Raw genomic sequence first — 25,628 nt, 5'->3', positions numbered from 1 at the left:
GGTGGAGATTCTAGTTTACTGAGGTTTGCAGGTATTGAACATGTCCCAATCCCAGAAAACGGGGCGGATAAACATAAGATGTTATTGAGAAAAGAATCAGGATGGATTATATGTGCCAATGCAATGGGACCTGCTGGTCTAAATCAGGGGTCTCAAGCATGCAGCCCGCGGGCCACATGCGGCCCCTGGGGCTGTCATCTGCGGCCCATGGGACACAGAGCCGCTAGTATCGGCTCTGCTCTGAGACTCTGGAAGTCCCTGACATCGCTATCCACATATGAACAGCGATGTCTGGGGCTTCCCCAGAGCCGGAGTCCCGGGCAGAGCGCTAGTACATGCTCTGCTCCGGGACTCTGTGGAATTCCCTGACATCGCTGTCAACATATGGACAGTGTGTCAGGGTCTTCCCCAGAGCGGAGTCCCGGGCAGAGCGCTAGTATCGGCTCTGCTTCGGGACTCTGTGGAATTCCCTGACATCACTGCCCATATATGGACAGTGAGTCAGGGTCTTCCCCAGAGCGGAGTCCCGGGCAGAGCGCTAGTACAGGCTCTGCTCCGGGACTCTGTGGAATTCCCTGACATCGCTGCCCATATATGGACAGTGTGTCAGGGTCTTCCCCAGAGCGGAGTCCCGGGCAGAGCGCTAGTATCGGCTCTGCTCCGGGACGCTGCGGAATTCCCTGACATCGCTGCCCATATATGGACAGTGTGTCAGGGTCTTCCCCAGAGCGGAGTCCCGGGCAGAGCGCTACAGTCGGCTCTGCTCTGGGACGCTGTGGAATTCCCTGACATCGCTGCCCATATATGGACAGTGTGTCAGGGTCTTCCCCAGAGTGGAGTCCCGGGCAGAGCACTATTATCGGCTCTTCTCCGGGACTCTGGGGAAGCCTCGGACATCGCTGTCCATACATCGACAATGATGTCAGGGGCTTCCCCAGAGCAGGAGTCCCAGTGATGTCAGGAGCACAGCTGGAGTCCCAGTCTACAGGGGGCACTTCTGTGGCAGCATCTACAGGGGGCACTGCTGTGGTGGCATCTACAGGGGGCACTGCTGTGGCGGCATCTACAGGGGGCACTGCTGTGGCGGCATCTACAGAGGGCACTGCTGTGGCAGCATCTACAGAGGGCACTGCTGTGGCAGCATCTACAGAGGGCACTGCTGTGGCAGCATCTACAGAGGGCACTGCTGTGGCAGCATCTACAGAGGGCACTGCTGTGGCAGCATCTACACAGGGCACTGCTGTGGCAGCATCTACACAGGGCACTGCTGTGGCAGCATCTACAGAGGGCACTGCTGTGGCAGCATCTACAGAGGGCACTGCTGTGGCAGCATCTACAGAGGGCACTGCTGTGGCAGCATCTACACAGGGCACTGCTGTGGCAGCATCTACACAGGGCACTGCTGTGGCAGCATCTACACAGGGCACTGCTGTGGCAGCATCTACACAGGGCACTGCTGTGGCAGCATCTACACAGGGCACTGCTGTGGCAGCATCTACACAGGGCTCTGCGGCAGCATCCACCGAGGGCACTGTGGCACTATCTAAAAAGGGGCTGCCCAATCTTGACATGTGTGCTAACTGAGCCGCCGGACTGCATTTAGTGACACTTAAACTGGAAAGCTGGATTGTTGAAATAAGCACGTGGAGAAATATAAAAAAATTTAAACCTAGCGGTATTATTATAGTAATATAGTGTTATAGTAGTTCAAATAACTAATTGATTAACAATAATTTTGTATTGTATCAAATTTGAAATTCATGCGGCCCGACCACTTCACATTTTTTCTATATGCGCCCCACTTACCCAGCCGAGTTTGAGACCCCTGGTCTAAATGATAAAAATGACATGGCAGTGTTTTTATAATGATTCTTTTGTTTGTGCTTATGGTCTTTGTTTTTAATTTGTTAGACAATTAATATGTGTTTCATTTTATCTTTTCTCATGTGTACAGCAGTTGACTATGCGTTCTGTAAAGGAACAATGAACGGCTTCCTATATCGTAACCATTTTTTTTTTATTTTTTTTTAAATGGTTACTCAAGTATAACCTTATTTAATAATATCGTATACATTTAAATATGGTTCTATGCTCCACCACCTGACATGTATTGAAAGGTTCTTTATCACTAAAATCTAATTTACCTATTTGAGTCCGACGCAGCCGCGATAGAAATGTTCTTTTCTCAGCGGTCTATAGGTCAGGACCAGGTGTGATTTGTGGAATCCTTTTCAGTCAAGCTAAAACAAAGTGTTTTCCTTCCTGAAAGGAATTAACATAAAGGGGTGTGTCTCAGAAGCTATTCACTGTTGCTACACACGTTGCTATGGTAGCTACAGCTGACGGTAGTTTAAAAGAACGCCGCCAGCAATGATGTTTTAGGTCAAAAGAAGCGCTGTCTCAGCACGAAACAGGCTGTAACCTACAACTTGCTGTCCTCCCTGCAACGCTTTTTATCTTTGCCAAGATGCTACATTAAAGTTCAGAAGAAATACAAATGGGTGAGTGCCGCATTTCCATTTTTTTCACCTACATGATAACTGGGACTAAGCCTACATATATCTGGGGATAGTAGGAACCAGCATTAAACTAATTAAAATCACCCAAGGCAAGAATGGACAGTATTGTCAGGTGCTCCTCCTGGAGTGGTATCCCTGGCTACAGCGTTGCCGACCCTCTGGCAGTGGCTTCCGCTCCTAGAGAGAGCCCCAATGATGCTACATACAAGAAGATAGCGCTATCCTCAAGGGCTGTGTGGCACTATCTACATGGGCACTGTAGCACTATATGGGCACTAGCTACAGTGGACACTGTGGCGCAACCTACATGGACACTGTGGCACTATGTATGGGGGGACTGGCACTTTATATGTGTGCACTGGCACTAGGGGCAGCTAGGGGGGTATTATACTGTATGAGGGCAGCTAAGGCGGTATTATACTGTATGGGGCAGCAACGGGGTGTTATACTGTATGGGGGTAGCTAAGAAGGAATTTTACTGTAAATGGGGCAGCTATGGGGGCATTATACTGGATGGGGCAGCTATAAGGGCATCATACTGTATAGGGCAGCTGTGGAGGCATTATATTGTATGGGGCAGCTATGGGTGCATTATGCTGTATGGGGCAGCTATGGTGGCATTATGCTGTATGGGGCAATTATGGGGCATTATACTGTATGGGGGCATCTGTATGGGTATTATACTGTATGGGGGCCTCTGTGTGGGCATTATACTGTATAGGGGCATCAATGGGGGCATTATACTTTATGGTGGCAGCTACGGGGGAATTATACTGTATTGGGGAAGCTATGGGGGCATTATTCTGTATGGAGCAGCTATAGGGGCATTATACTGTATGGGGCAGCTATGGGGGCATTATATTTTATGGGGGCAGCTATAAGGGTTTTATACTGTATGGGGCAGCTGTGGGGGCATTATATTGTATGGGGCAGCTGTGGGGGCATTATATTTTATGGGGCAGCTATGGGTGCATTATGCTGTATAGGGGGAAATTATGGGGCATTATACTGTATGGGGGTATCTGTATGGGTATTATAATGTATGGGGGCATCTGTGTGGGCATTATTCTGTATAGGAGCTTCAATTGGGGCATTATACTTTATAGGGCAGCTATAGGGGCATTATACTGTATGGGGCAGCTATAAGGGCATCATACTGTATGGGGCAGCTGTGGAGGCATTATATTGTATGGGGCAGCTATGGGTGCGTTATGCTGTATGGGGCAGCTATGGGGGTATTATGCTGTATGGGACAATTATGTGGCATTATACTGTATGGGGGCCTCTGTGTGGGCATTATACTGTATAGGGGCATCAATGGGGGCATTATACTTTATGGTGGCAGCTAAGGAGGAATTATACTGTATTGGGGAAGCTTTGGGGGCATTATTCTGTATGAGGCAGCTATAGGGGCATTATACTGTATGGGGAGCTATGGGGGCATTATATTTTTGGGGGGCAGCTATAAGGGTTTTATACTGTATGGGGCAGTTGTGGGGCATTATATTGTATGGGGCAGCTGTGGGGGCATTATATCGTATGGGCAGCTATGGGTGCATTATAATGTATGGGGCATTATGCTGTATCGGGCAGTTATGGGGGCATTATGCTGTATAGGGGGAAATTATGGGGCTTTATACTGTATGGGGGTATCTGTATAGGTATTATACTGTATGGGGGCATCTGTGTGGGCATTATACCGTATAGGAGCATCAATTGGGGCATTATACTTTATGGGGCAGCTAAGGGGGAATTATACTGTATGGGGCAGCTATAAGTGCATTATACTGTATGTGGCAGCTATGGGGGCATTATATTGTATGTGGCAGCTAAGGGGGCATTATACTGTATGGGGAAGCTATGGGGCATTATGCTATATGGGGCATTACAATGTATGGGGCAGCTATGGGGGTATTATGCTGTATGGGGGAAATTATGGTGCATTATACTGTATGGGACAGCTATGGGGGCATTATGCTGTATGGAGCAATTATGGGGGCATTATACTGTATGGGACAGCTATGGGACATTATACTGTTTGGGGGCATCTGTATGGGTATTTTACCGTATGGGGGCATCTGTGTGGGCTTTATACTTTATGAGGGCATCTATGAGGGCATTATACTGTTTGGGGGTAAATATGGGGGCATTATACTGTATGAGGGCTACTGTGTGGGCATTATACTGTATGAGGGCATCTGTGTGGGCATTATATTGTATGGGGTAGCTATGGGGGCATTATACTGTATGAAGGCAGCTATGAAGGCATTATGCTGCCTGGGGCCAGCTAAGGGGCATTATACTGTATGGGGAATTTGTGTGGGCATTATACTATATGAGGGCATCTGCGTGGGCATTATACTTTATGGGTGCATCTATGGGTGCATTATTCTCTGTGGGGGGCAGCTATGGGGCATTATACTCTGTGGGGGGCACTATGGGGCATTATGCTGTGCGGGGGCAGCTATTTGGCATTATACAGTGTGGGGGCAGCTATGGGGCATTATACAGTGTGGGGGCAGATATGGTGCATTATATTGTGTGGGGGCAGCTATGTGGCATTATACTGTGTGAGGGGCACTATGGGGCATTATGCTGTGCTATTTGGCATTATACTGTGTGGGGCAGCTATGGGGCATTATACTGTGTGTGGGGGTTTTATGGGGGCATTATACTGTGGGGAGGCACTATGTGAGCATGATACTGTGAGTGCTGTTTGTGTATGGGCGGGGATTGGGGGAGGTAGAGGCGTATCGTTGTCTCATTTTGCGATACTTGAAAGTTGGGAGGTATGCTGTAGTACTAGGTAAAGCAGCACATATGGATGAGCTGCAGTGCACGGATAAACATTGAAGGGAGTGAGCACCAGCGATCCCTTTGTTATGATGATGGGCGGGAATCTGATCCCCCCAATCAAACACTGATGGGTTATCCTTCCCCTTTAAAGAGCAGCTAGAGATTTGGCAATTTTAAAATACTTTTTTCATTCCATATACAAATAGCATGTTGGAATAGATAATCTGGCTTACATCTAGATTTACCATGGCTCATGTGTTCACAGTCTAAGATGTGTCAGGGTATGTGCACACTCAGTGACCAAAAACGTCTGAAAATACAGAGCTGTTTTCAGGCGAAAACAGCTCCTGATTTGCACGCGTTTTTGTAGCAACTCGCGTTTTTGGCAGCGTATTTTACAGACCTTATTGGAGCTGTTTTTCAATGGAGTCAATGAAAAACAGCTCCAAAAACGTCCCAAGAATTGTCCTGCACTTCTTTTTTTCGGCCGTTTTTTTACGGGGCCGTTTTAAAAAACGGCGGCGTAAAAAAGCGGCCCATTGGAACAGAATGTCGTTTTTCTTATTGATTTCAATGGGCAGATGTTTAGAGGCGTTCTGCTTCCGATTATTCGGCCGTTTACATACCCTTAAAAGTAAATCAAAAGTGGTGGAACCATAGTTAGTTGATAAGAACAGGTCATATAAAGATTACTAGCATTGTGTAATACGCTTATTCTATGCCGTATTAGCGTAGTGCCTATATATCATTATTGATAATTACCAAGTGACTTTGCCATGTAGCTTTGAAGCAATGCTTCAGAGATGACACCATGTGCCATTTTTTAAAACTGTACTTAGTAGTGTCAATTATTTTGTTATGAAGATGTAGCCAAAATCTAAAGTAGATGGACAGAAGGCCGTATTTGGTGGACAAATCTGTATGCATTAAATATTCATAGTGTGACTAAAGTCCAATGTGCTACTTTATCCTTAAAAAACTATTTGTAATGCAACACGTGTACAAGCTTTAAGCCATGATGACCACTTGCTAGCGGGTTATGCATGTCTCATTTCTTTTTCTAAACAGATCATTGCTACTGGAATATGTCGATCAGATGACCATATAGTGGATGGATTAATGAAAGACCGCAAGTATCCAGTGATTTTAGGTCACGAAGGTGCCGGTATAGTAGAGAGTGTTGGGGATGGAGTAACTACTGTCAAGCCTGGTAAGTCCCACAAAATGTATAAAGAAAATTCAGCTTTCCCCGATTTGCGATACAGTTTATGGTAAAACACTCCTTAGCTACATATTGTTATAAAGCCAGTATATGGGATTTTCAATCTTTTAATATTGATGGCTTATCCTAAGGATAGGCCATTGATATTTGATTATTGGGGGTCCGTCTCCCAGGATCCACGCCAATCTGCATAAGGAAGGGGCCACGGTGCTGCAATACCAGGCACAGCTGCCTGTTGGGGCACCGTAGTCCCTTTTATTCTGATGGTCAGCAGGGTCCCATGGCTAAGAATAGGCAGTTAATAATAAAGTTCTGGAAAACCCCTTTAAGCATTGCATAAATCATCTCCCAGCTATCTCCTCTCTTTCTGTATTTAGTTTTAATTCTTCGGACTTTAAAGCACCTGTTAACATAACCGGTTCAGGACCGGGCTATTTTGAGCCTTCAGGACCAGACACCGTTTAGCCCTTTTTAGCACACGTTAGTTAAATGGCTATAACTTTTTTATTTGTTGGGCTAATAACGTGATTTTTGCAATGTTTTTTCCGTAGACAATGCAGGTTTCTTTTTTTATCGCTTCTATACACATCCTTTTTGCTATTTTAGAATTTTTATTCTTGAAGTTTGAAAATAATAGTAAACAAATAAGCTTTTTTACGTTTTAGCTATTTTTTTTGGTAATAACATAGTTTTACCCTAAAATAGACTTTTATTTGTGATCGTCATTGTCTACCGTAAATTTTAATATATTACATGTCTATATTAGGGTAATTGGGTCAGCGCTAGCGTTACAACAATGATTGGCGGGGGGGGGGACTTTTTTGCACTCTACTTTACTATTTTTTTATTAATATGGTCTGTCCCTTAACCTCTTAATGACCGCCGATAAGCCTTTTTACGGCGGTCATTAGTGGGCTTTATTCTAGAGCGCCGCCATTCTACGTCGCTGCTGTAGAATAAAGTAAACAGAGCAGGGAGCCGTGAAATCTCCCTGCTCTCAGCTGCCAGAGGCAGCTGAGGGCTGGGGGCGTCCCTGCTCTGCCGGGTGAGATCGATATTAGTATCGATCTCACCCGTTTAACCCTTCAGATGCGGTGCACAATAGCGAGCACCGCATCTGAATGGTTTTGGAGAGAGGGAGGGAGCTCCCTCTCATCTCACTGACACCCGGCGATAAAATCGCCGAGTGTCTGTGTCTTCTATGGCAGCCGGGGGTCTAATAAAGACCCCCAGGTCTGCCTGGAGCGAATGCCTGCTAGATCATGCTGCAGGCATTACCTAGCAGATGCCTGTCCGTTTTAAACGGACAGGCAGTAATACACTGCAATACAAAAGTATTGCAGTGTATTATAATAGCGAACGGAGGATAGTGAAGTCCCCTAGTGGGACTAGTAAAAAAGTAAAAAAGTTTAATAAAGTTAATAAAAAAAAAAAGTGAAACAAAAAAAATGAAAAACCCACTTTTTCCCCTTACAAAATGCTTTATTATTAAAAAAAATACAATAAAGCAAAAAAGTTACACATATTTGGTATCGCCGCGTCCGTAACGACCCCGACTATAAAGCTGTTACATTATTTAACCCGCACTGTGAACGCCGTAAAACATAAAATAAAAAACAATGGAAAAATTGCTGTTTTCTGTTAATCCTGACTTAAAAAAAATGTGATAAAAAGTGATCAAAAAGTCGCATCTACTCTCAAATGGTACCAATAAAAACTGCAAGTCGTCCCGCAAAAAACAAGACCTTATACAGCTATGCCGACGCAAAAATAAAAAAGTTACAGCTCTTCGAATGTGACAATGGAAAAATGTAAAAAATGGCTTGGACATTAGGGCCCAGAATGCAAGCAGGGGGAAGGGGTTAAAGGTCAAAAAAGACCTTTGGGGAACTTTATATATATTTTTTTCTTTCTTTTACACCATCTTTTCCATCGTAACTAGACGATTGTCACTAATAGGGCTGTGCTGGGTCTAGTAAGACCCAGCAGCAGTCTGCCAGTAACGGCACGCGGCGACCATGTGACCAGTCACCAGGAGCAATAGAAACAGCAGCGCGGCCGCTGCCTCTATTCCTATACACAGCGTGCATTGAGCGCTGTGAAAAAGACATCGGAGAAGACAGAAGCAGTGTAAGCTGCTTCTATCCTCTCCTCAGGGTCCACGGCAGTCACTGACAGCTGGAGACCCGACATTCAGCTGCCCGATCGCTCGGGCAGCAAGTTAAAAACCGAGCCGTAAAAAGTCTATGGCTCGGGTTTTAAGGACCCTGAGCGCTGGCCGTAAAAATACAGTCAGCGGTCGGGAACCAGTTAAATAGTAAGCCTGTCTGAATATGAAGATACAAAAGACGGAGGGGGTGTTTTAAACTGTACCCTGATAGCAAGAATGTAGTTCTGAATGGACAGAAGAATTTCTTGCCTGATAGGAGTTACTAATTCTAAAAAGTACAAATTTCACAGCAGCATTATTCATATCTCCCAATATTTAAATTCCAAATTACTGGACATTTAAAGGGGTTGAAACCTAAGGGGGAAAAAGAGTAAACAGTGCCACATGGTGCAAGATAAACCTGGTGGACAAGGTAGATAAAATGCAAGGAGAGGTGATCGCGCTCACCTATAGGGGTTGTACAAGTCAGGTACAACACTGATTTAAGCGTGTACAGTTTAAAAACAGCTGCAGCTCCCCAATCCAGAAACCAGTAGCGTAAGCACGGTACCGCAATAAGAATTAATGTAAAAGAAGTAAAATCTATGGCTATACAGGAAAGCGCTGCTGATAAGAATTAAATAGCGCTGATAAATTCCTTGAATAGTTTAATACAAGGCAACGCGTTTCGACACAGGACATGTGTCTTCATCAGGCCAAGGTAGTCTTCCTTCCATACATTCAACTTCTTTTACATTAATTTAAAGGAGTTGTCCGGATTTTATTTTATTTTTTATGTATTTGTAGAATAGGAATCATACAGTTTTCTCAGAGGTGTAGCTAGGTTCTCCAGCACCCGGGGCAAAGATTCAGTTTGGCGCCCCCCCCCCCCCAACCTCTTTCCCGGCATCTCCTTCCCCCTCGCCGTGTTTGTCTTCTCTACCAATCGACGTGTCATTTATTTTTATGTAACGCGAGCATAAAAACATTTGTACATTTTACAAGCAATATGGTTCTATACACAACACCAGAACCAAGCTCAGTACATATATACAGAACCAGAACCAAGCTCAGTACATAAATACAGCCCCAGAACCAAGCTCACTATATATATACAACACCAGCACAAATACAGCTCAATTTAGTGCAACCCTTGCTGTATAGGTGTGTGTACGGCGTAAAACTACAGCTCCCAGCATGGCCCGAACAATGATAAGGATATGCTGGGAGATGCCGTTTCACAAAAAATAAATCCTATCATAATCATACCACCATCATCTCGCTGCAGATCATACAGTGACTACAGTGCTGATTAGAGGCAGAATGGACATTTACATTAAGTGACTCACCGGTGACGTTTCAGATTTTAGTTCTTTTTCTCCATCCGGTCCAGACCTCTATGGTGGCTTCTCCCGGTCACAGGCCATTTCTGCAGTTTGCCGCTCAGATGTCTTCAGCTTCTCACTTTTCCAACATTTCTGCACCTATAAATAAATAAATATAAAGTTATTATACCACACACTACGCCCCTAAATATAATAGCGCCATACACTGCACCTCTAATTATAATAGCACCATACACCGTGTCACACACACAAACACACACACACACACTGTGCCCCCTGTATATAGTGCCTGCCATAGAGCCCCCTGTAGATAGTGCCCCCCATATAGCCCACCCCTGTATATAGTGTCCCACAAATAACTCCCCCTGTAGTGCTCTACTGATAGCCCACCCCTGTATATAGCCCCCTGTAGATATAGCCCACCCCTGTATATAGTGCTCTACAGATAGCCCAACCATGTATGTAGCCCCCCTGTAGATATAGCCCACCCCTGTATATAGTGCTCCACATATAGTCCACCTCTGTATATAGTGTTTCAGATAGCCCACCCCTGTATATAGCCCCCCTTGTACATATAGTCCACCCCTGTATATAGTGCTCCACTAGATAGTCCACCCCTGTATATAATGCTCCACAGATAGCTCACCCCTGTATATACTATATACAAGGGTGGGCTATCTGTGGAGCACTATATACAGGGGAGGACTATATGTACAAGGGGGCTATATACAGGGGTGGGCTTTCTGTGGAGCACTATAGTGGGAGCTATTTGTGGGATACTATATACAGGGGTGGGCTATATCTACAGGGGGACTATATCTACAGGGGGACTATATACAGGGGTGGACTCTTGACACTATTGAAAACAGCTCCAAAAACGGCCGTAAAAAACGCCGCGAAAAACTCGAGTTGCTCAAAAAACGTCTGAAAATCAGGAGCAGTTTTCCCTTGAAGACAGCTCCGTAAATTGAGACGTTTTTGACTCTGCATGTGAACATACCCTTAGAATTTCATTAAGAAAGCAAATATCCACACATTTTAGCTGACAGTATTAAATATTTCCAGTAAAAAAATGAAACATTCATATTAGGACAGTAAGTTTATCTAGTGTAAAAGTAGTTTTTTCTTCTAGGGGACAAAGTAATACCACTGTTTCTTCCTCACTGTGGAGAATGTAGAGGCTGTGCTGAACCTAAAAGTAACGTGTGTTGCAAATCTGAGTAAGTTTCTATTATTATTATTATTATTATAATTATTATTATTTTCTCATTATTATTATTACTAATAGTAGTAGTAATAGTAGTAGTAGTAATATACCGTATGCAATCCAACTTTACTTCAGTCATATTACAAAAGGTTAAGGCTGCCTTCACATCTGTGTCAGGGCTCCGTTCCGACGTTCCGTCTGAGCTTTCCGTCGGAAAATAGCGTAGTCGACTACGCTATTGATTACATCAAAACGACAGAACCCCTGCACAACGGAGACAAACGGAAACGATTGGCACCAGATCTGTCACCATTGAAATCAATGGTGATGGAAACGGAAACCTCTGGTTTACGTTTGTGTCGGTCAGGGCTCCGTTGCAATGGAAAATTTAGACAGAACGTTGGAACGGAGCCCTGAGGCAGATGTGAACGCAGCCTAATATTGAGACTTTTTAGGCTTTAAATTTGCCCAAATCATACACCAAGAACACTCCTAAATTGTAAGGCTGGATTCACACGAGCATGTTCGGTCCGTAAAAGATGGAACGTATTTCGGCCGCAAGTCCCGGACCGAGCACACTGCAGGGAGCCGGGATCCTAGCATCATAGTTATGTACGACGCTAGGAGTCCCTGCCTCGCTGCGGGACAACTGTCCCGTACTGTATTCATGTTCAAAGAATCAAAATATAATATATATAAATCCGGGGCCTTTTGCTCCATAGTGCGGAGCAGCAATAAGGTGCTGCTAGGAAATGATCACTGTATTTCACATATCTCCGTTTCGGAAAACATTCAGAAATATATACATGTTAGGCATCATTTGTGAATGATATTAGCTTTGTTAGCTAGGTTTGATGGCTTTTATTTTAAATGACAATATATAAAATATGTATTTATTACATTTATATTTCTAACAGCATTGGCAAGAATAATGGGCTGATGTTCGATAACACCAGTAGATTTACCTGTAAGGGGAAATTGATACATAATTTCATCAACACCAGCACTTTTACTGAATACACCGTAGTGGATGAAATATCTGTTGTCAAGATACACGATGATGCCCCTCTGGATAAAGTATGTTTGGTTGGATGTTGCTTTTCAACAGGATATGGATCCGCAGTTAATTTGGCTAAGGTAAGTAATAAAGTCATTTTCTGAAAAGGAAAAACTAACAAAAGTACTACTAAGGCTGGGTTCACACGACCATGTTACGTCCGTAATGGACGGAGCGTATTTTGGGCTCTAGTATCATAGTTATGTACGATGCTAGGAGTCCCCGCCTCTCCGTGGAACTTCTGTTCCGTACTGAAAACATGATTACAGTACGGGACAGTTGTTCTGCAGCGAGGCAGGGACTCCTAGCATCGTACATAACTATGATGCTAGCAGCCCGGCTCCCTGCAGTGTGTTCGGTTCGGGACTTGCGGTCGAAATACGTTCCTTCCATTACGGACCGAACATGCTCGTGTGAATCCAGCCTAAGGGTATGTTCACACACTTAACCAAAAACGTCTGAATATATGGAGCGGTTTTAAAGGGAAAACAGCTCCTGATTTTCAGCCCTTTTTTGAAGCAACTCGCGTTTTTCGCTGCGTTTTTTTACGGCCGTGTTTGGAGTTGGTTTTCTATAGAGTCAATGAAAAACGGCTCCAAACACATCCCAACAAGTGACATGCACTTCTTTTTCGCGGGCGTCTTTTTACATGCCGTTTTTTACGGAACGCGGTATTTCCCATTGAAATCAATAGGCAAATGTTTGGAGACATTCTGCTTCCAATTTTCAGCCATTTTTCGTGTCGTTTACGGCCTGAGAAACTGCTAAAAACACTACGTGTGCACATACCCTAAGATTCGTCAATTTTTTTTATTACATTCGGCTCATATGTAGGGAGACTATTTATGAAAAAAAAAAGTATACCGTGTGTGGCATACATGTTTTTGCTGAACACTTTTGTATTTAAAAGTACACTGACACATAACACCTCAACATATGGTAAAATGACACATATTTTGGGTCAATTAAAGCCTATGAAAGCCTTCATCAGTATTACAAACGTATACCAAAAACTGGAGCCTGGCATTTTTAACTACACCTGTATTTGTTATACTTCATGTATCTTACATATATGGATGGTCGGACAGTTCAATATATATATATATATATATATATATATATATATATATATATATATATATATCTAGATATATATTCAAGATATAATTTTTTGTAAGATCTTTTAAATGCTATTCATACACAATGACACAGAGCCATGTGTTTTCTACACAATACTGTGCCATTATTTTGATAATCAGGACGGGTTGAACCGGTCTGAACACCAAAAGGGCAACATTGCAACCAAAAATAATTAATTTTCTTTAAAACCTTCCCGCCACAGCCAATTTTAACATTTTAATTTTCGTTTTTTTCTTTCCCACCTTCCAAAAGCCATAACTTTTTTATTTATTCATCGATAAAGCCATATGAGGGCTTGATTTTTGCAGGACGAGTTGTAGTTTTTCATGGCAGCATTTATTGTATCATATAATGTACTGGGAAACAAAATAAATTCTTTTGTGGGGAGGAATGGGAAAAAAAACAGCAATTCCTCCATTGTTTTTTGGGTGTTGTTTTATGTTAACTTTATTCTGCGGGTCAATACGATTACAGTGGAACAAAATATATATCTTTTTTTTATATATTTTACTAGTTTTAGAAGGAAAAGACAGTAAAAAATAGTGTAGTACTGTGTTAGGCAGAAACAATATGCAATGTTAAATACTTGTGTTTGTTTTTTGTTTTTCTAAGTCATTCATTTGTAAACTGCCTGAAGAAGGAGCCTCTGTGCTCTGAAAGCCGCATATAGAACTTTTATGGTTAGCCAATAACGGTGTCATACCTACTATACTTTTGTCTTTTTTGACACAAAAGTATTTAACATTACACAAGGAAAAAACAAATTGTTAAAAATAAAATTATTTTGTGTTGCCACATTATGAGATCCATAACTTTTTTACTTTTCCGTTGATTGAGCGGTATCAGGGCTTATTTTATGTGGGACGAGCTGTAGTTTTAATGATACATGCGATTTTTTGATCACTTTTTTCCATTTTTTATGGGAGATTTAGGTGACTAAAAAGAGCGATTCTGGTGTTTTCATTTTTGTTTTTACTGCTTTCAAACTGCGGGTAAAATAATGTTCAATTGTAATAGTTCCGAGTTTTACGGACATGGCGATACCAATTATACTTATTTTTTGGACAATGCTTTAGGGGAGGAAGGGGAAAGGGGTGTTTTTGTAACTTTTAATATTTTTTGTGTGCATAAAAAATATTTTTTTACTCTTTTTTTATTAGTCTCTCTAGGGGACTTGAACCACCGTTAGTTGGATCGCTTGCACAATATACTGCAATACTAATGTATTGTATCCTGATGGTCTCCTAGTATCCTGACAGTCTCCTAGTAAGCCCTGCCTGAGGCAGGGCTTAATAGAAGTACAACGATGGCAGACCTGTGTGCCTTTATCAACCAGTGGCACCCCGTGATCACATCACAGGGGTTCGATGAGCTGTCAAAGGGGGCCGCCCCATTCTTTCTAACGGCTTAGTTGCCGTGGTCTCTTTTGACTGCGGCATCTAAGGGGTTAAATAAGCGGATCCTGCTCGTTACAGTGAAGTGTATCATACAGCCGACACCTGCGTAGCATAGAGCGGACTCAGTCCATGAGCCCGCGCTATACTTCCTCTACCCAGCTATGACATAAGTATACGTCATACGTTGGAAAGGGGTTAATAATCACTTCTAATAGAGGCAGACACAGGCAGCTGAGGGCACTGTTTCAAGAATAGTATATGGGTCCCTTGCTCACTCATATCTTATCATAGATTAAACCCTTACTTTGTGATTAAACTTTCTGTTCCAGGTCGAGCCTGGCTCTACATGTGCTGTATTTGGTTTGGGTGGCATCGGCCTCTCAGTGATAATCGGATGTAAAGCAGCTGGAGCTTCCAGAATTATTGCAATTGATGTAAACAGCAGAAAATTTGAAAAAGCCAAAGAGCTTGGAGCCACTGAATGTGTCAACCCAAAGGACCAAGAAAATCCCATTCATGAGGTGATACAGAAGATGACTAATGGTGGAGTCCATTATTCATTTGAATGCATTGGAAACACTGATATCATGGTAGGTTTATTACAGATTTTACATTGACCGTATTAAATGTATTCTAGATTTCCCAGATATATACTTATGTAGTAGATGTCATTTAGCTTAGCTTTTTCTTTATAGAATGGCACCTGCAGTTAAAAATGGATTATTAGCAAGTGACAGCAAGTTGTGGAGCATGTGTCACAGTATTGTAATACTCCGCACAGAAGGTGGTGTCCACGCTTCTTAATATTAAAGGCTATATAAACCTTTGAAAGTAATCACATAGCAGCTGTATCGTTCGCTAAGATCTGAGTCTGTCAGGTCCGCGAGACTGACGGGTTCTGTGCCAGTGGGTCCTGCATGTCTCTGACACGCAGGATCCACCTGTAATCTAGCACATTTAAGTTATGAACTTAAATCTGATAGATGTGGTTTACAATAAGTGTTGGAGGTTATACTGTATAGGGAGTAGGGCACACTATTTCATGATATGTGGGAATGCAAGGAAATACAGCACTTCAGGATGTTTGTTTATGTCTTGTGAATAAGGCGTATAGTTAACCATATAATAATTGCAGCTAGATCTACAATTACCAGAAAACAGAAAGACCCTTTACCTCCAACTTTCCATGACCTATTATTAACAACACATTCCAATCATACTGTGGAAATTACTGGTAGACTCCTGCTGAAGGTGTAAACCTTAACCCACCACCCCAGATTTATTTACACTGCTGTTGGGACACAACACCATTTACTGTAGTTGCTTCTGAGCTTTTTTTCACGTCTGGGTCCCGTTTTGTCGTTTCGTCAGAGCTTCCTGTCAGAATGGTGATGGATGCGGTGCCAATGGTTTCCGTTTGTCTCAGTTGTGCAAGGGTTCTGTCGTTTTGACGGAATCAATATTGGCACCGGATCGGTCACCATTGAAATCAATGGAGGCATGGGGTGTTTCCTCAAACTCGAAAAGGTGGATTCAAATTGAGCAAACCATGGTTGGTCGTCCATTGATGTCCCTATTTAGTGTGGTACCGCAAAATTCAATCCCAAGTTCATCTTCAATGTCCCTTAATGTGATAGCCTCTATGCGGACCTGGAAAACGTATGTCTCCCAATTTCCTGCATCTGTCCTAATTCTGTTGGGGAATCTGCCTTTGCAATATTTGCTATCTGAATTGTTGGATATTTCTCTGGACAATTGGATATCTGGAGGAATCTCCCACATTTATATGCTATTTAATGATCATTCCCTAAAGTCATTCTCGAAGCTAACTGGTCAATACTCTATTCCCAATAAAGACTTCTATAAGTACTTATGCATTCGCCACCTACTTACCTCTATTGATACTATAATGCCAATGTTCCCCTCCTTTGCTCACAGATTCCTCTTTGACCCCACATGTAAGAGAAAAGGTATTTTCTGGTTTCTATAATGACCTCGGCTCCCGCCTCTCCCTCATCAAGCCTCCTTATTGCACAAATTGGAGGTTTGAAGAAATGCCTTCTCTTGGACTAGAAAGGTTTTTAAGGGGGCTCAACATTGGGAAGCTTACAAAAAATTATTATTGAGACGGTATCTAAACCCTTCACAAATTGCAAAATCTAACCCTACTTACTCGGAGGTGTGCTGGCGGGGATGTGGTTGTAAGGGCTCATATATGCACATGTGGTGGTATTGTCCAGGGGTACATTCCTTCTGGAGTGAAATATTTAGCCTCATTTCCATTATTTCTTCATCTATAATTCATCCAAATCCAGCGATGGCTCTATGTTTTTTTGAAAATGCAGACGATCCCGGTGCCTTTCCAAGTGGTGACCAGTCATATTATAATTGCATCACGCCTACAAGGTCATGGAAATTAAATGATACCATTTCTATCCCGAGCTTACAAATCTTGTATTTATTTTACAATGGAACGAATGTTTGCTCTGAGATCCAATAATTTGTCTAAAATTCTTTCTATATGGTCACCCTGTACCCAATACCTTGCCTAGAAAACACCTGGGTGTGTCTCACAACCTTCTTCAGTATCTGTCTTTTTAAATAAATGTGCATAGATAGTATACTATTACTATAGCAATGGTTACCAGACTGAAGTCATTTACGTTCCCTATTTTTGCCCTTTAGAAATGAATGTTGGCGTTGCTGTAATCTTGTAGGGGTAATAGTCTCCTGATGTGATTTGATTTGTTTTCATTTTTCCTGATATATATAGCATCAAGTGCATAAGTCGATTGTAACTTGCTAATATTTTAGTTTATCCAGATATCTCCTCAAGGTAGACAATATGATAGGTAATGTCCTGGGTGGACATATTTGGTTCTATTCTTTTTTTATATTTTCTTTATTTATTTTACTTTTCATTGCCTCTTGTTTTCTGGACTAAGACCCCATGCACACAAACGTGTTTTTGCAGCCGCAATACAGCCGCAAATCTGCGGGTGAACTGCAGTCCCATTTATCTGTATGGGCCCATGCAGACGACTGTGGTCTCCATGGTCATTGCACGGGAGCCCCGGCCGCAAAAAGATAGGACATGTCTTATTACGACCTCATTTTGCGGTTCGGGCTCATTGAAATGAATGTACACGGCCATGTGCACGGCCTGTGATTTGCGGGCGGCCCGCCAATGAAACTCCATGACTGTCCGAGCCGCAAATCATGGGCCGTGCACACCACTACGGTCATATGCCTATATTGCACAACGGCCACGTACTTACTTATGTAAAATGTATGTCACATTTACTATACTGTTGACTCAACATTAATGTGGTGCCTTTGCTCCCATTTGGGCTTGCTGGATTAAGTGGCTTGTGAACAAGTGGAGTTATTAAACCGGAGTTAAAAAGAGGAGTTAAAATCCCAGTAAGTACTCTTCTTTACTTTTACTTTTTTTAATTGCTCACTGTTTTTTTGTAACTGGAATAATGGATAGCAAGATTGGAGGTTTTCTTCAGTGCACAGTTTGCCACATGTATGCACGACTGGAGCTGGAGTTCCAGGGTGAATACCTCTGTGGCAGATGTGAGCATGTTGTTCACCTGGAAACAGAAATGGAGATCTGGAGGAGCAAAATGCAACACTGAGGGCGATAGACAATCTTGAGCGGAGCATGCTGCACACTGAGAAAGCAGTTAGTGGAGTAGACCTCAAGGGTGAATACATGGGTCAGCAGGTTTAGGCAAGTAACCTCGGTTAATGTAGTTAGGGGCAGTAGAAAGGGGTCCAAGAAAAGGAAGGTCAATCCTGTTTCTGTTATTCCAACCAAAATTGCCAACTTGGCTGATGATGCGAGGGTGTCGGTCTCAGAAATGGCAGCCCTAGTGGATACTGATCTCCCTAACAGCCAGTAGAACAGCCCAGCTAGTAGTCAGCGGGATGGTAATGCACGTAAGGCAAGACAATTAGTAGTTGTAGGGGATTCTATAATCAGGAAGACGGATATAATAATTTGTCGCCAAGACCGCCTCAACCGAATGTTTTGCTGTCTCCCTGGTGCCAGGGTTCGGCATATGGTGGAACGGGGAAAAATGTCCTCAATATGTTGCAGGAAAATTTAATGGGCCAGTTTGTGGAAGACCCGACTAGAGGTGAAGCTCTGTTGGATCTGGTCATTTTTAATAATGCAGAGCTTGTTGGGAACGTCAATGTTCGTGAAAACCTTGGTAACAGTGATCATAATATGGTTATATTTTACATATACTGTTAAAAACAAACACTGGCTGGGAGGGCAAAAACACTTAATTTTAAGAAGGCCAATTTCCCCAGGATGAGGGCTGCAATTCAGGAAATAGACTGGGAAGAACTAATGTGAAATAATGGGACAAATGATAAATGGGAATGGGTGATCTTAAAATCCACTTTGTATAATTATAGTGCAAAATTTATTCCTATAGGTAACAAGTGTAAGCAACTAAAATTAAACCGTACATGGCTTACACCTTCTGTAAAAAGGGCAATATATGACAAAAAAAAGGGCATTTGAAAAATACAACTCTGAGGGTTCAGCTTTAGCCTTTGTAAATTATTATAAGGAGCTCAATAAAATCTGCAAAAAAGTAATAAAATCAGCAAAAATACAAAATGAAAGGCAGGTGGCCAAGGATAGTAAAACAAAACCCAAAAAATTCTTCAAGTATATAAATGCAAAAAAGCCAAGGACTGAACATGTAGGACCCCTAGATAGTGGTAATGGGGAGTTGGTCACAGGGGATCAAGAGAAGGCAGAGTTACTAAATGGGTTCTTTAGCTCTGTATATACAACAGAAGAAAGAGCAGCTGATGTAGCCGTTGCCAGTGCTGTTAATATATCAGTTAATATACTAAATTGGCTAAATGTAGATATGGTCCAAGCTAAGTTAAATAAAATAAATGCACACAAGGCCCTGGGACCAGATGGGTCACACCCTGGAGTTCGTAAAGAGCTTAGTTCAGTTATTTCAGTCCCCCTCTTCATAATATTGAGAGATTCTCTAGTGACTGGTATAGTGCCTGGGGACTGGCGCAGGTCAAATGTGATGCCTATTTTCAAAAAGAGCTCTAGGTCTTCCCCGGGTAATTATAGACCAGTTAGCTTAACATCAATGGTGGGAGAAATGTTTGAGGGGCTATTGAGGGACTACATACAGGATTATGTGACAAAATTTTTTATTATAAGCCAGCACGGTTTTACTAAGGACAGAAGATTTCAAACTAACCTGATTTGTTTTTATGAAGAGGTGAGCAGAAGCCTAGACAGAGGGGCCGCTGTGTATATAGTGTTTTTGCCCTTTGCAAAGGCATTTGACACTGTCCCTCATAGACGTCTAATGGGTAAATTAAGGACTATAGGTTTAGATAGAATAGTTTGTATTTGGATTGAGAATTGGCTCAAGGACCGTATCCAAAGAGTTGTGGTCAATGATTCCTACTCAGAATGGTCTCCGGTTATAAGTGGTGTACCCCAGGCCAGCTGATTTGGACACACTAAGTGTGTACCCCCCTTTGTCGTCTCTTTACTATATTAAATAGGTTTTTTGCGCGCCGTTTTTACGGAATTCACTGTGCAATTAAAACAAAATGTTAATTTTATTCTGTGGGTCAATAAGATTACGGCGATACCAAATATTTATAGTTTTTCCTATATTTTACTACTTTTACAAGTAAAAATCTAAGTATAAAAAATAAAATTTATTTTGTGTCGCCAAATTCCGAGAGCCATAACTTTTTTATTTTTCCGTTGATTAAGTGGTATGAGGGCTTATTTTTTTGCGGGATAAGCTGTCGTTTTTAATAATACCATTTTGGTGTAAATGTAATGGTTTGATCACTTTTTATTTCATTTTTTGTGGGAGATTAGGTGACCAAAACATAGAGATTCTGGCGTTTACAATTTTATAATTTTTTATGGCGTTCACCGTGCGGGTTAAATAATAATATATTGTAATAGTTCAGACTTTTACGGACGCGGCGATACCAATTATGTTTATTTATTTATTTTTTTACTATGCTCTAGGGGGAAAATGTGAAAAGGTTTTTTTTTAACTTTTAATATTTTTTTATTTTTTTTACACAAAAAATAACCTTTATTTAACAAATTTTAACTTTTTTTATTAGTCCCCCTAGGGGACTTCAACCAGGGATCGTTAGATTGCTTGCACGATATACTGCAATACTAATCTATTGCAGTATATCGTGATTCTGACAGGCATCTATTAAGCCCTGCCGGAGGCAGGGCTTACTAGGTGCACAAAGATGGCGGACCTGGGGGGCTTCATTAGGCCTCCAATCAGCCATAGCAACCATCACCCCTCTGCGATTGCGCTGCGGGGGGCACGATGAGCTGTTAGAGGGGGTCGCCCCCCTCTTTCTAATGATTTAAATGCTGCGGTCAATTTAACGAATTAAACGAGCGGGATCGCGCTCGAGCACGATGCCGCTCGTTACTCTGAAGTGTCGGCTGTAACAAACAGACAACACCGGCATCGTATGTAGCGGGTTCACTCCGTGAGCCCGCTCCATACTTCCCCTACCCGACTTTGGCGTATGGATACGTCAAATGTCGGGAAGGGGTTAAAAGAGGCCTTTACAAAGCATTAGTGAGGCCTCATGTAGAATATGCATCTGGAGAAAAAAAGGTTCAATCTGCAGAGGCGACAAGCCTTCTTTACTGTGAGAACTGTGAATCTATGGAATAGTCTACCGCAGGAGCTGGTCACAGCAGGGACAGTAGATGGCTTTAAAAAAGGCTTAGATAATTTCCTAGAACTAAAAAATATCAGCTCCTATGTCAATATGTAGAAATGTTTCCCTTCCCTTTTCCCATCCTTTGGTTGAACTTGATGGAAATGTGTCAAACGAACTAACTATGTAACTACCGTATTTTTCGGACTATAAGACGCAGTTTTTAACAAGAATAAATCTTGCTAAAAAGTCCTTACGTCTTATAGTCCGCAGTCAAGGGACCCGGCATCGCCGGGTGCCATGACCACTTCATTACTTAACCAATTCCCCACCCATGATGTGCCGGCACATCATGGAGCAAGGGGGGATGATGTATGGAGCGGGCTCACGCACTGAGCCCGCTCCCTACACTGCAGGTGTCAGCTTCTGACACGCTGCTCTAACGGCCAGGAACAGCAATTTCGCTGTTCCTGGCAGTTTAAAGGGGTTGTGCCAAAAAACGCATGTATCCCCCTATCCACAGGATAGGGGATACATGTGTGATCGATAAGGAGAACGGGGACCGAAAGTTACCAAGAGCGCTGCATGAGAAGATGTGACTTCCGCGTTCTGTGTCCGGCAGCTTCATAGAGATCAATGGGAATCTTCTGCGCATGCGCGAGCGGCTCTTCATTGATCTCTCTGAAGCTGCGGAACAGATAAGCCGGACACAGAACCCAGAAGTCCAGGCTTCTCATGTAGCGCTCTGGGTCACTTTCGGTCCCCTGTTCTCCTTATCACTGGGGGTCCCAGCGGTCAGACCCCCAGAGATCTCACATGTAGCCCCTATCCTGTGGATAGGGGCTACATGTGTTTTATGGCAAACTAGTTAAATGCCGCGGTCAATAGCGACCGCGGTGTTTATAGGGGTTTTTCTATGAAGGACATTTATGACATATCCTTTGGATATGTCATAAAAGTCAGATAGATGCAGGTCTCAGCTCTGGGACCCACACCTATCACTAGAACGTGGCCCCCTAAACCCCATTCTAGCTTTCTCTGCTCTCCCGGCCACTTGGTTACATGTGGAGTTACTGAAACAGTGTCACTCGCTGAGCTACGCTGTTTCCGTGACTCCCATAGAACTGAACAGTAGTTACGGAAACAGCGTAGCTCGAATGCTACGCTGCTTCCGTAACTGCCATATAATAAAAAGTGATCAAAAAGTCATATGTACCAAAAAAATGGGACCAATAAAAACTCCAGCTCATCACGCAAAAAAATAAGCCCTCACAACATCTCAATTGATGAAAAAATCTAGTTATGACTTTCAGAATGTGGCGAATTTTTTTTATCAAATCATGTTTTTTTTTTGTAAAAGTAGTAAAACATAGTAAAAACTATATAAATTTGGTATCGTCGTAATTGTATTGTCCAGTAGAATAAAGTTCTTGTTTTTACCAAACCGTGAACAACGTTAAAAAAATGGGAGGAACCACAGTTTTTTCCCAATTCTACCCCACAAAGAATTTATTTTCAGTTTCCCAGTACATTATATGGAACTTTAAATAGTGCCAATAGAAACTACAACTCCTCCCGCTAAAAATAAGCCTTCACACCACTCCATTGACAGAAAAATAAAAAGGTTATGGCTCTTGGAAGGTGGGGAGTGAAAAATGAAAACGAAAAAACAAAAAATGGCAGTGGTGCCAAGTGGTTAAAATCTGTTTTCATGCTTCCCTAACTAGGCTAGATTAACACGTAGAGTTGCTTGTGACTTCTTTATCCCCATTAATTTTTTTTTATCCTTCTTCTCTCTTTGCCATTTATTTTCCATTTTAATCGTTTCACGCCGCAGCCCTTTTTCAGATTTTCATTTTCGTTTTTTCCTCCCCACCTCCAAAAGCCATAACGCCTTTATTTTTATAGTACTATGAGGGCTTCATTTTTGCGGGACGAGTCGTAGTTTTTCGTAGCACCCTTTACTTTGCCATATAATGTACTAAAATTATTTGTGGGGTAGAAAATGAAAAAAACACTGATTCCTCCTTGGTTTTTTGCGCGCCATTTTTACGAAATTAACTGTGCAATTAAAACAACATGTTAATATTATTCGATGGGTCAATACGATTACGCTGATACCAAATATATATAGTTTTTTCTATATTTTACTACTTTTACAAGTAAAAACATAAGTGTAAAAAAGAAAATTTATTTTGTTTCGCCAAATTCCGAGAACCGTAACTTTTTTTTTTTTCCGTCGATTAAGTGGTATAAGGGCTTATTTTTTTGCGGGATAAGCTGTAGTTTTTAATAATACCATTTTGGTGTAAATATGACGGTTTGATCACTTTTTATTTCATTTTTTGTGGGAGATTAGGTGAACAAAAAATAGAGATTCTGGCGTTTACAATTTTTTTTTTACGGCGTTCACCGTGCGGGTTAAATAATGATATATTGTGATAGTTCAGACTTTTACGGACGCGGCGATACCAATTATGTTTATTAATTTATTTTTTTACTATGCTCTAGGGGGAAAATGGGAAAAGGGGAGTTTTTTGAACTTTTAATTTTTTTTATTTTTTTTTACACAAAAAAAAACTTTATTTAACTAATTTTCACTTTTTTTATTAGTCCCCCTAGGGGACTTCAACCAGCGATCGTTAGATCGCTAGCACGATATACTGCAATACTAATGTATTGCAGTATATCGTGATTCTGATAGTCTCTTATGGAGCCCTGCCGGAGGCAGAGCTTCATAGGAGTACAAAGATGCCGGACCGGGGGACTTCGTCAGGCCCCCAGGCAGCCGTGCCAACCAACGGCTCCCCCCGATCTCGCCGCAGGGGGGGGGGCGTTGGGACGTTACAGGGGGTCACTCCCCTGTTTTTAGTCATTTAAATGCCGCGATCTGTATTGAAAGCGGCATTTAACGGGTTAAACAAGCGGGATCGCGCTAAAACGCGATCCCGCTCATAACCCGGAAGTGTCGCCCGTAACACACAGCCGACACACTCGCTCTATGGAGCGGACTCAGCCCGTGAGCCCGCTCCATATTCCCCCACCCGGCGTGCCCCGTATATATACGGCGGATGTCGGGATGGGGTTAAGTTAGTTTAAGAAAAAATAGTAAAACCACAATTAAACTGTTGTGTTTCAACCTGGTGCAAAGTCTATTTATCATTACAAAAAAATCACAATCACTCCACAGGCATCTGTAGATGGATATCAGGTGTAGTAAAATCAGAAATATGTCTAACTTTTTATACATATTTTGGGTCTTTTTCCTTCCCCCTGCTGGTTCACACAGTAGCATCCCCTCTCTCTCTTTCTCACTCTCTCCCTCTTATTTTCTTTCTAGATTTTTTGGTGATTGGAAATTTTATGAACATTTGACAGCCTGGAGGAAGGGACAGGGAAGCCTTTAAAGTGCAACTAAACCTTCAACAAACTTCGTTAATCAAAAGTTCAGGAGCATTGAGCACTGAGACCCCCACCGATTATTAAAACGTAGTGAGCGCTGAGACACTTGGTTTCTGATCGGCTTTTTTTTTTGGGGAAAACCGATGTTGCGGTGTATGGGCTCATAGATTTTCTATTGAGTCTATACACTGCTGCATCGGTTTTCCAAGAAAAGCCTATCAGAAACCAAGTGGATCTGCACTCATGCGAGCGCTTCTGCCGCTTTATTGTAGTGATCGGTGGGGGTCTCATTGCTTGGACCCCCACCAGTCAAAACTTCTGACATGTCACTATGACATGTCAGAAGTTTGTTGAAAGTTTAGTTTCCCTTTAAATGCTATGTACACCTTTGAAATAATTTGTTTGTTTGTTTGTTTGTTTGTTTGTTTGGTGCAATTTTCTAAATACATTTTATTAAAAATTACTTTTACTTTTTGAGATACAGCTGATTTGTATCCTATATACAGAACAGCTGTATCTATCTGAATCCTGTATCCGTCAGGTCAGCGGGACTGTCGGGTTTATTGTCAGCGGGTCCTGCTTGTCTCTGACAAGTAGGATTGAGCTGTTACCGATCACATCTAAGGTTATTAACTTATGTCAGACACACACAGGACCCGCTTTCAGTGATCCC

At 42.3% G+C, this 25,628-nt stretch overlaps 1 protein-coding gene across 2 annotated transcripts in view; it reads left to right on the top strand.

The window, feature by feature from the left end:
• LOC142757550 (alcohol dehydrogenase 1-like) overlaps nucleotides 1–25,628 on the top strand; it is a 122,153-nt gene that overhangs the window by 52,078 nt on the left and 44,447 nt on the right. For both annotated transcript variants that reach the window (XM_075860628.1, XM_075860627.1), the window contains exons 3-6: nucleotides 6,384–6,525; nucleotides 11,165–11,252; nucleotides 12,157–12,376; nucleotides 15,163–15,423. In XM_075860628.1, coding sequence (XP_075716743.1) covers nucleotides 6,384–6,525; nucleotides 11,165–11,252; nucleotides 12,157–12,376; nucleotides 15,163–15,423 — 711 coding nt within the window. The remainder of the gene's footprint in view (nucleotides 1–6,383; nucleotides 6,526–11,164; nucleotides 11,253–12,156; nucleotides 12,377–15,162; nucleotides 15,424–25,628) is intronic.

The sequence above is a fragment of the Rhinoderma darwinii genome, chromosome 1 (genome assembly GCF_050947455.1).
Source record: "Rhinoderma darwinii isolate aRhiDar2 chromosome 1, aRhiDar2.hap1, whole genome shotgun sequence".
In the NCBI taxonomy this organism is placed as follows: Eukaryota; Metazoa; Chordata; class Amphibia; order Anura; family Rhinodermatidae; genus Rhinoderma; species Rhinoderma darwinii.
The sequence above is the reverse complement of the archived record's forward strand: the minus strand, read 5'-3'. Positions and strand labels throughout refer to the sequence as shown.